At 31.0% G+C, this 12,731-nt stretch overlaps 1 protein-coding gene across 5 annotated transcripts in view; it reads right to left on the reverse strand.

Annotated features, from left to right (window-relative positions):
• Positions 1-6,156: 6,156 nt before the first annotated feature.
• LOC145033991 (ceramide synthase 1 LOH3-like) overlaps positions 6,157-12,731 on the reverse strand; it is a 39,450-nt gene continuing 32,875 nt past the window's right edge. The window contains exons 6-7 of one of the 5 annotated variants that reach the window (XM_078982445.1): positions 8,682-8,730; positions 8,358-8,585 (exon numbers count right to left, since the gene is read on the reverse strand). In XM_078982445.1, coding sequence (XP_078838571.1) covers positions 8,573-8,585; positions 8,682-8,730 — 62 coding nt within the window. In that variant the 3' untranslated portion in view covers positions 8,358-8,572. Of the gene's footprint in view, positions 6,338-8,357; positions 8,586-8,681; positions 8,731-12,731 lie in introns of those variants that run through there. The other 4 variants (XM_078982439.1, XM_078982443.1, XM_078982441.1 and 1 more) reach the window with 4 other exon arrangements.

Below are 12,731 nucleotides of genomic sequence, written 5' to 3' on the forward strand. Positions count from 1 at the left end.
GTTCCAGTCTCTATTGTTTCAGACCATGATGTTCGGTTCACCTCTCGTTTGTAGCAGAAATTCCATGAGGAATTGGGAACGAGGCCGCATTTTATCATAACTTATCATCCGCAGACTGACGATCAGAGTAAGTAGACCATTCAGACCATCGAGGATATGCTGCATGCATGCATCATATATTTTGTTAGGAGTTGGGACTCCTACCTACTTCTAGTAGAGTTCTCCTACAGCAACACCTTCCATTCTTGCATTGGTGCTCTACCTTTTGAGATTTTGTATGGGCGGAGATGTCGTACCCTAGTATGTTAGGGGAGGTTGGTCACAGGGTCATGTGTCGAAATCATGTGGTTCTACAAACTACAAAGATGATTCAACAGATTAGGCAGAGATTGTAGATTGCTCAGAGTGGGCAGAAGAGTTATTCCGACCGGCGCCGATCTGAGTTAGTGTTTCAGATCGGTGGCATGGTGTTACTGAAGGTTTCACCTTGGAAAGGTGTGATTCGCTTTAGGAAGAGGGGGAAGTTGGGTCTCCTATTTATTAGACCATTCCAGGTTATTCCCAAGGTTGCTTATAGATTGGATCTTTTGGAGGAGCTCAGTTAGATTCATAGCACTTTCCATGTTTAATTCAAAGTTGCGGAAGTGCATTTTGGACAAGGATGCAAAGGTATCATTGGATGATATTCAGGTTGATGAGCACCTGAACTATGTCGAGAGACCGGTAGTTGTTCTAGAAAGGAAATTAAAGGTCTTGCATAGCAAGGAGGTACCTTTGGTAAAAGTATAGTGGCAGCTTCGGAAGGGATCTGAGTGGACCTGGGAGCCATAGGCTGAGATGCAGGAGCATTATCCGGATTTGTTCATCGCAACAGGCTTCGAGGGCGAAGCCTAGTTCAAGTGGGGGAGAGTTGTAACATTCTGACTTCTAGGTATGAGATTTATTCCTTAAAAGGCAAATTCCCCTTAGAACTTGTCGAGTTGATGGCCTCAACTCAACATGTCGAAGACTTTTGCTCCGCTGATATTTTTGGACCAACTCGACGAGTTGGTGGCTGATTAAGAAACCTATTTTTTAAGGTTTTTGCACCCTATTAAAAGGCGTTATACTCTTTAGGTGGCCTCCTTATCAGTCTCCTCTATCCAGAAAACCCTAGTTCATGCATCCTCTCCCATTTTTGTGTGTGTGTGAGCTTGAAGAGCGATTTCTTGGTGATCTTTTGAAGGAGCTTGAAGTTTGAAGTGGCTTGATTGAAAAGAAGACTATAGATCCAGAACATACTCTTTTGTTGCAGTCATTTTGAGGTATAAAGTCGGCACCTTGCTTATCTATTGCTTAGATCTGTTTCTTGGAAGTTTATTGTCATATTTGGCTTATTTTTGGGAGTGTTCATGGGTTGGGTATTTCATCAAGTTATCACTTTAGATCAGGATGTTTGATGGCCTCATTGGATTGAAAGTTGCAAGCTTTATGTTCTAGGCCTCCTTCATGCTTTAGGTCTCTTATTAAGCATTCTTTGAGTTTGGAGTCTCTTTGTGACATGCATGGACGTAAATTTAACAACTTTACGTGGTTTTCTAGCTCTTGGATAATAAATCTACATTTTAAAGCGTTTGACTTGGTGAAAAAGGGTTGAATGTGTTAAGTTGGGAAAACTCGGCGAGTTGTCCAACCAACTCGAAGAGTTGGCCAGGGTTTTCCCGATTCTATGAATATTGTAGGAACTCGACGAGTGGGTAGGTGCACTCGACCAGTTGGATCAACATGGACCATTGAATTTGACTTTGATCATGGTTAACCAAGTTTGACTCTTGAGGGCATTTTGGATATTTCAGAGTTTTGATAAGAATGGTTACATGGTGGTTGTAGGCATTTGGGTCCGGAACTGGGATTTGGGTGTTGGATCTTATCAGTCAACACTGCTTAAGAGGTGAGTTTTCCTCACTATACTTACTGGTCAAAGGCACCAAGGCCGGCCCATTGGGTTGTTACCCTGGTTATTGTCTGATGCTATGTGTAGGGATCTGTTAGATCTATTTTCCAATTATAAAATAATGATATGCTAAGTGATCTGTTAGATCTAACTAACTGATTGTGCATGTTAGCTAGTACTTGATATTATATCTGTTGTTATGTTATATGTGGTTGGATTAAGGGGATCCTGCTTTGTGGTGAAGGCCAACAGACCTAGGGCGACCCAGATAGACTAAAGGCCGAAGGTGGCGTACTAGTCAGGCCGAAGGCCCGGAGAGCGTACCAGTTAGACTGAAGGCCAGTGGGGCGTTCCAGTCAGGCTGAAGGCTCTATATACATGTTGTTTAATTGTATTGTTTTGGTTTTGTTGTGTGTTAGTATTTTGGGGGAAACTCACTAAGATTTGGGCTTACAGTTTTGGATTATGTTTCAGGTACTTTCGAGGATCACGGGAAGGCGAAGACATGATCGTGCACCTCCTCATGTTTTTATTTCACGATTTTGGGAATTATCTGATATTGGACTTATTTTGAAAATAATTTGTAAACAGTGATGGTTTGTGGTTTATTTTAAAAGTTTAAAAATTTTCAAGAATTTTTGGAATGTTACAGACTATACATCAAAATGGGAAAAATAAAGCTATCAAATTTAGATGACAAGATACTGGGAAAACCAACATGATTTTTTTAGAAGCTCACTATTGTACTAATCAACCATGACATGATTTGTAAGGCATCAAAGCATGTAGAGCCAACCATCTTGAAGCAGGTGCTTACTTAGGGGGTGTTTGACATTGCTTTTAAAACATCTTTTGGCTTTTAACCATTTCTAAAAAGTTGAAAAATATCCAAAAGATGCTTGACTATTTAAAAAGATCTTTTAAAAATGACTTTTTGTAGTGAAGGAAAAGAGAGTGTTTCAAAAATCACAAATCTTATCTTTTTATGACTTTTGAGACTTTTAACCTAAAAAGTTAACTTTTATGTCAAAAGCAAATATAAAAACTTTTTAAAGATTTTCTTTTGGAAAAAATCACTAAACAAAAAGTCATTTTCCAAAAAGAACTTTTAACCTTAAAAAGTTTTTCCAAACACCCCCTTAATCGATTGTATATTTTTCGTTAATTAAACTTTAGTTCAACAATCTAACCAAGCTTAAAAATAACCTCTACTAATCCTTATTTAGAGAATTATTTATCATGGAAATAATATATCTAATAAATCTAATACTCCAATATTAAGTGCTTATATGTGATTAGTAATGTATATTCTATATTATATATTAATAGCATTGAGCCATTGCTATAAGGGCTATGTTTTTATATGATTTAGCTTCTTTAGTTTTAGTGATCTTATAGGCTATAACTATTAATAAAAGTTAAAAAGATTTCAAATACTTCAATTAGCGTTTCATATCTGTTGATCATATTTTGTTTGTCCATATGCCTTTTTATAATAGATGGAGAATAACATGTTTTATTCGTTTTACTGTAAAGATCTTGAAAATGAGATTAATCATCAATTTTTCTATGCTAAGACAACAAAATGGCACAATGTTCTGGGCTGACTTATCTTTCTCGTGAATTAAAAAACAAGAAAACTACTATAATAGTGAAGCAATACAATGATGCATGATAGAAAATATAGCCCATTGAACCACATTTTTTTTAAGAAAGTATAGCCTCTCATTATTTAGTAAATTTAAACATATAAGTTATTAATCGTTTCATAAATTCAAGCTGAATATAATATAATTAAGGTTTAGCTGTGATTGACATGATTAGTCGTATTATTTTATAGCTTTTATCATATATTTAAGTAGAATAATATATGTCCAATGCTTGTAATCAATATCAAATAGATCCATATTTACATGTTAAAAAGGTCCATATCTACTACTTAAAATTTACAACTTTCGTACTTAACTACTAATGTAGACTTTAAATTACTATATGTAATATTCAAATTCTTTTTTAATTAAATTATTCTTCATCTTCATTATAGAAAAACACAAAGAAAATGTAACTTCTAAATTCAATTTTTTTTTCTTTGTTTTCTAGTAAACTGAACTTTAAATTCTTTTATTGGATACAAGTGCAAAAGATTTCACCAATGAAACAACTTTCATGGCCATGATGCTTTCATCAAAGAAAGATACTCAATACTTTTTAAATTTCCAAAATGTATAATTCTTTTTATTTTTTGGAGATATGTTAATGACTTATTTATGCAAGAATGTTGATTATTTTACCAATTTATGTAGCCATGTTTCAATTTCTTACCAATTTTTATAATGAAGTGGATTTTTTACATGCATAAATGTATAAAATTAAAATCATGACAAGATAAAACATGTCTTTATAAATTTGTAAGAAATTGAACTTGACCAATTCCAACAAAATTGGAATTAGAGATTCTATTCCATGCTTGCCAAATAAACTTGATTTATTTTTATTTTTTATTTTATTATTAAAAACAAAAATGCTCTCATTACATATATACTAAATAAATAAAAATAAAAAAATTAGTTTTATACATTTACAATAAACAAAAAATATTTAAATATAAATGAAGATTTAATTTTTTAATTATTGAATCCCATTCCGGCCAACCAAAATTTCACATTTTGATTCCATTTCAAACTCCAATCTCGAATTTACATATCTACATTTGTAGTATTCCAATTATAACAAATTTCCAATCTTGAATTTACCTATTTACCACCCATTAAATTCACATGAAAATCACACGTGAATCATATATAAATTACATGTAATTCACATATGAATCACATGCAAATCGCAAGTGAATCATGTATGAATTACATGTGACTCACATGTAATTCACATATGAATCACATTATGAATTATATGTGACTCACATATAATTCACAAGTGAATCATATATGAATTATATATGATTTACATGTAATTCATATATGAATCACATATAAATCACAAGTGAATTACATATGAATTACCTGTGATTCACATGTATTTCACTTATAAATCACATGTAAACCACAAATGAATAACATATGAATTAAATGTGATTAGCATGTAAATATTTAATTTGCATGGAAATCACAAAATAATTACGTCTATATGTACACATGTATTTTTGTGAGCGTCCTTCCATTATTATTATTATTATTATTATTATTATTATTATTATTATTATTTTGTAGATTTGGAGGGAATTGTGGAAAATATTAAAGAGGTGAAAAAATGATAAATTGAAGAAAATATAAAAATCTCATGTTTTTGTGAGCGTCCTTCCATTACGGTTTTTTTCAATTTTTTTAAATCTCATGTTTTCTAAAAAAATTGAAAATTTTGCATTTTTTTGTAATAAAAAAAATATTATTTTAAAAAAATCCAAAAATTTTGATTTGTAATGTTAATTTAGACATTTTTATTAATTTTTCAATAACACAAAAAATTAAACATTAAATGAGATTGATAAGATGACGATCATGCTTTTAATGAGTTAATTTGATCTAACGATCCACCTTTAGTTATTTGGCTCTCGAAACTATGAGTTCTCAACGGATCTCGCATATATATATATATATATATATATATATATATATATATATATATGGGTAAAGTGAATATACCTAACAACGTTATATAAGTTTACGTACCTAACCACATTATACTACATTGTTTTGCATTATATTTCCATTGCAATCGTCTAAGTTTGTTAAACTTCAACCTTTAATTTGATTTACTTCCAAGATTTTCAAACATTCACCACTGTATTCCTCCTACACCATTTGATTTGTAACGGTAGTATATGAAGCCCACCAGGGGGTCTCCGATGGAACGACATCATTTGAAGGAAGATAATGGTGAAAGTCCAAAGATTTTGGAAGCAATCAAGTTATAAGGTTGAGTTTTAATAACTTTGGGTGATTACAATGCAAATATGATACAAAATTACGTAGTATGATGTGGTTAGGTACCTAAGCTTATATAAGGTTGTTAGGTATATTCACTTTACCCTATATATATATATATATATATATATATATATATATATATATATATATATATATATATATATATATATATATATATATATATATATATATATATATATATATATATATATATATATATATATATATAAGAAAAGTATTTCATATATAATGTCAAGGAAAAAGAGGCATTTTCCCATTATGTCCTTAGCTTTCATAATCACTTATTTACATTTTGTCATCGTTCTTTTAAATAGATTAAAAAAAAAATGTTACTGTGATATTATATCATTTCTCAAATGACTTTCAGGTACCGTATGGATTCCAATGCAATAGAATTCAAATAGCTTTTAATCCTTATGTTCGTTATCACTTTCAGAATCTGCAAAAGGAAAAAAGTATGAAACATAAATGATACATATGTAATACGTTAATGTATTGGCATCTTATTATATAACTAAAAATAATCAAATCATTAGTGAAATACGTAATACATTCACATTGTAATGTCTACCTTGATATCTAATGAAGTAAAATCTTGACAAATAAAAGATGTTGTGGTCTATTGTCATATTATATATATATATATATATATATATATATATATATATATATATATATATATATATATATATATATATATATATATATATATATATATATATATCTTCTACTTATCTTCTTACCATATCAAATATTGATATGTGTTATATTTAATAAAATTAATAGTTTTTTTATCACCATTTGAGTTGATAGGAAGACCAATAAAAAGAAAATATAAGAAGATATCTAATTTCTCTTTGACATTATTATATAAAACATCTTACACTTAAATATTAGGCCCAAAAGATTTTGTTATTTGTTTTTATTAAGGATATAAAACATCCTACCACTATCAATTTTAGATGCCAACATTATCAATAGATTTTATGAATACTTTCAAGAATGCATTCTTAATAACAAAAAATTCGAACCAAATTTATATTTCATTTCCATAATCTTCATCATTTCCACCACCATCGATTCCACTAGTGCAAACAAAAATGATTTCCTAGTGAAAATAAAATTAGATTGCGGGAATTTATCCCACCACAATCGATTTCCAATATATATATATATATATATATATATATATATATATATATATATATATATATATATATATATATATATATATAATCGAACCCAACCAAAAAAACGCAGTTATAATGCTTGAAGATGATAGAAAAAAAAAATCAAACCTAGCAAAAGTTAAACTCAACAAAAATCAAACTCATTAAAAATCATTGCAGAGTTGATAGGAATAGATGGCAATACAAATCAGACTGCTAAAAAAAATCTAACCCAACAAAAATTGATCCCTAGAATAGTTTCAGCATATGGAGAGAGAGAGAGAGAGAGAGAGAGAGAGAGAGAGAGAGAGAGAGAGAGAGAGAGAGAGAGATAGAGAGAGAGGGGGGGAGAGGGGAACTAGTGACGAAATCGCCTAGTGGTATTGTCGTAGTAGATGTAATCAACGATGAGTAAAAGATGATCTCAATTTGACCTTATATTAAATGCAACAAAAAACATTGTAGGTTGGTTAAATGGACATGGGATCTCCCTTTACAAATGAATAGGTGAATCGGCAGACAGAAGGCAGTTCTTAGAACTGGATGGCGACAACAGTGATGGAAGATTAATGACAACAGCAGAGGTGAGAGATGGATGGAGAAGGCGATGGTTGTAGATGATTTCATGTTGGCGGTAATCATAAGAATAATAAGAATAAAGCCGAAGGTGCCTTGTGCGGTGGTCCTACATGTTGTGTAGGGTTTTAAAGGAGAAGAGAAAGTGGTAACAAGGAGAAGTTGGTATTGAACAAAAAGTGGCTCCAAAAAATATCTATGCGGAACATTTATTATGTGATATGGGGTAACCGAGTTACCCCTTCACATTCTCTAAAGAGACCTTTTAAACCCAAAAAATACCTCTAGAAAATAATAAATTAAGAGGGACCATTTAAATCAAAACCAAAAAGTTGATTGGACAATAGTGACATTAATCCCAACAAAAAAATTACAGGCAAGTAAAGGGGAACAAGATCAATCGTGCCAATTGCACATCACAATTTATCCCTATGTTTGATCCATGTGAATAGTTGTACTTTGATATCATCTACCAATGAGAACTAGCCTTTTGAATATAACTTGGTCTATATCCTTCCAAATAATTGAGAAAATCAAGCACACCAAGGTGTGTAGAAACGTGATCCTTTTTTATTCGTCGATGCAACACCAACGAGATGTTAGTAACATGGAAAATCCTAACCTACACCTTTAGATGTCATGTTTCAAACTTCTAAGGCAGAAAGGTACCAGAAGAAAATTACTTAGCCGATGGATTTCACTTCTGAGGTTCACAAAGGGCATAATATGGAAGTTTTATTATAATCTTTACCTACCAAATTAAGGAATAAAGGTATACGATTATACAAAAACTTCCTACATAAATAAGACACTATTAATGGGGCCCGATTGGGCCATTAGAAGTCGCAAGAAATTGAGCAAATATCTGCATCAGTGATCAATTTTTGCAGTGACTTAACCGACATGAGACCTCTCCACCCCACTTCCAACTATCTTATGAACCTGGAAAATTAAAATTGGCCAAAAAAAGTAGCGATTTATTAGATGCACCTATCTTTTCCAACTCTATTTAACGGTACAGAAGTGTCAATCAAGTACCTTGATCCATCAAATATGAGGTAGTTTTTATTGGCTTTGATGAAAGTTCCTGGTAAGAAAATAGAAAGGAGGCAGGCTCAGAATTAAGGAAGTTAGCAAGAAAAGAAACCCAAGAGTCAACCCTAATTCCATAAACTTTTCTTTTATGGAAATTCATCTTTAGGCGAGATGGAAGATAAAATCATTAGGTTAAGCACATTATTAAATAAATATTATCATATATACACAAATTCTTCGGGTACATTAGATGAGAGAATGTAGGCCCATTTTCATAAGGAAAATGCCACAAAAGCTCATGTTATCGTAAGTAGGTTTCATGGAAATATGGAGACCCTCCATGATATGCATAAAAAGAAAAACAAATAAAAGGTGTGATTGTCTAACCCTTTTTGTAATCTAGTATTCCTTAGTGGGATAGTCATTGATCAAGATTGAGGTTGTATCGGAGATGAGACATCTTTATATCAAACTTTCTCCATTAATACATGAATGCCATTTCTTCCATCACGAAGTCTAAGAAATCTCAGTAAGGGAGTAAAACTTTTTATCAAGAATGTTCCTACTTTTTATATAGGTATATTTTTCAAAGCTGATAACCGAATCAATAAATTTCTTGAGATGATGTGGAATAATCTTGAACAAAACCTTAAATGTAAAACTAGTGATGATAACTATAAGGAAAATGAATGAATCATTAGAAACCCTATGAAGAGAGTGTATTCTTCAAATAATTTTATTAAATTACTAAAATAAAATTTAATAATACCTTAATAATTTTCAAGGAACTTGAATATAAAACCATTTGGACATATAGTGTTTTCATTCCCACAACTTCATATGACCATTTTGATCTAAAAGGGGAAAAAGTATTCAAGTAAATCCCGATCATTCAAATAGATGTTTTTGAAAAGTTTAATAGCCAACTTAGATCCATAAAAGATGGGAACATAAAATTTGAAGAGAAGAATAACCATACTTTTCCTTTAATAGAGTTAGGATCAGATTCCCAACTACTCTTGATTATCAAGCTATTAATTCTTGACATATTTATTTCCTTTAATCAAGTCATGCAAGTATTTAGTACTCTCATCTCTACTAATGTCCCATTTGAGCCTACATTTATGTTGCAAGTCGTGACTTTTCAAGGCTTTAATTTCAAGCACCCTTTTTCCTTGTTTGTGTAGTAACTCCTTATGGTGATGACAAGGTTTTTGATTCAATCATGATTTCCAAATCATATATTTATGTTTTTTTGATTCACCCTAATTGTTTAAAGGTCTACAATTACCATGATCATATTTAATTATTGTTTTGAGCTTCTTTAAGTTACACAGTTCGATTCATTGCAACTTACAAGAGAATAGTAATTATAAGACCTCAAAATGCTTTTCTGTGATCCATATAAAAGTAACCATGAATTATAAAATTCAAAAGTGCATTGAGCATTTCTTGATGAAAGGCAACCAAAACTATAAGGTAGTGCTCGAAAAGGAACCTAAGGAGGGACAAAATAGAAGTTAGCGCCATTTGGGCACAAAGTGATTATCATTGAGGATTTTTTATAGTTTACTTAGATTCTGTTCATCTTCATTCATCCAGATGAACTTCCTACCTCCAATGCTATACTTTAAGTGTACTAAGAGGAAATACGTGTCATATTTGCACTTGCCTTCATTAAAGTCCTAATGAAATTACATGACCAATCGAACAAAGTTTTAAGGTTTAAAATTTAACCAAAATAGAGGATATGTCCTCTATAGATTGAGGACCCTATACTTTACCAAGATTCACAAGTCCACTAATACCCATCGATAAGCTAATGAAAACTATAAAGGAACAACTTTAAATGACTAAGAATGTTATTTAAATTGTTTGGATAGCAAATACAAAATACACCATCAGATTTACATCTGAATTTAATAGCCATGTAATTAAATTTAAAAGCATCTTATAATTATTTCAATGGAATGCTTGAGAAATCTTCCATTTGGATTTCTTTCCACTAATAAAATTAATTTTATGTTCACTCCTTAATGATCAAATCCATTCAGTCATTTTTTTCTCTAGATGAACCATATTATATATATATATATATATATATATATATATATATATATATATATATATATATACTAGGTGTGAGACCCGTATACTACATAGGTTTATTAAAAATAAAAAGTTTAATATCAATATGTAAATATTAAACATTTGACCATAACTACCACATTTACATATGATTCCTTAATGTTCGTACACCGCCATTTTATATACATTACAATATTTATGAGACCAAAAGTGTGTATCTAGATATTTTTGATATTCCAACATACCACACTAGAATTTCTCACCCCAACTCGATCCTTATTTTACTTTATGGTTTTGGGAAGTTAGAATGAGTACCATGTATCTGTAGTGATACATGCACCATGGAACTATAGGCACACTATATTCATATGGTCCCATCATTTCTATTTCATTCCCTGATTCACAAGTATTTCGATATCATTTTCTCCTTCTCCATATTATGTTCTTCACATTAGAATTTAGAAATCTATTCCTTTAGTTACATATTAATCACTAATCAAAATTTAACACTTGCATACCTTAAGTCACGAGATGTATAAGCAATGCATCAGAAAGATCTACTTTAATATCTACACAAATCTCTCATATCAGGGTAAATATACATCCCAAATGTTTCAAATTTCTCATTTAAACATGTCTATCGAACATCAATTTCTTTTCCAAAACCAATGTTTGTTCATAGACTTTCATTAAGAGTCAACCAAACTTTCGCGAATATATGACTCCGCATATTATGTCACTCTAGGAGTCATAACTTTGTTATTATTTTCTTATGTTTTCTCATAATTTTCATTGTAGATTACTTAAATATGTCCTTTATAACAATGTGTATTACATCTTACTTATTTAGAAATCTTGTCGTATTTCCTTTTACCATGTGACCCATAGTTCTCTAAATGAAAATTTTAGGATATTTCGACAAATATTCTCTTAAGTGCTTACTATGTCACTTCTCGTATCAGTTCTCTTTATCTTCATGCATATTCTATTTTAATTTTGGGTTTCCCTTAATAAAGGCCATCACCGTATCATTAAAAGATATGGTGTAGGTTTTACCTAATATAATCTTTATAAGGACAAGCCTTCAACATATTAGTATATATTCCCTTGCTTTAAGATTTACATGCCATTTAGCAACACCAACTGACTTCTGAACCTACCGGTACCCTTACTGACCATCATGTCTTAATAAAAACCCATCCATAGGATAATGTCATTCCATCCTTTTAACAAGGTGTCAAGACTTATAAGAAAATTTAGGGTTTAACTCCCTACTAAATTTTTTCAAAGGTATAAATATCCTAAATATAATCAATCTAATTGTTTCTGTTAACAATTTCTAGCTACTAACACTTAACAATGTGGTAGTAACATCTAATCAACTCTTTATTATGCATTGATATGGAACACAGTTATATTGTGACATCTCCATTTTTACGGCCAGAAAAGACCTATTTGTTTTGCATTATTTGAAAATCAGAGTATATTTTTAAATAAATATATTGCGGAATTTGTTCCCAGAAAAACATGATAAATATATTATCAAAGCATTTTTGAAGAAATGTATTTTATTCATATTAAAACTTTGGGATGTTATCGTCAATACTGAAACATAAGCATAAACAGACATTACATTTATTTACACTAGTGATCTACATCTCCTTTAAACTCTCAATGTAAATTAGTTTTGTATCGATACTTGTGATACAAATAAACTGAGTGGGTCAGGTTGGGAAACCTGGTGTGTACATAGGGTTTTCAACCCACAATAATATAATTATTAAGTTCCATAAAGCAAATAACCCAATTACCCATCCCCATTATTTTCTTTATTCCTAAGTACCTTCCTTAAAGATTTATCCTAAGGGTCATCTCCTACATCGTATTTATCTCTCTTCTCCTTACATCGCGTTTCCTTATATTTTTGTTCCTGATGATCATAACCAACATCACATAGATAGTACT

This window comes from Lactuca saligna, chromosome 3 (genome assembly GCF_052625555.1).
Source record: "Lactuca saligna cultivar CGN05327 chromosome 3, ASM5262555v1, whole genome shotgun sequence".
NCBI classification, from domain to species: domain Eukaryota; kingdom Viridiplantae; phylum Streptophyta; class Magnoliopsida; order Asterales; family Asteraceae; genus Lactuca; species Lactuca saligna.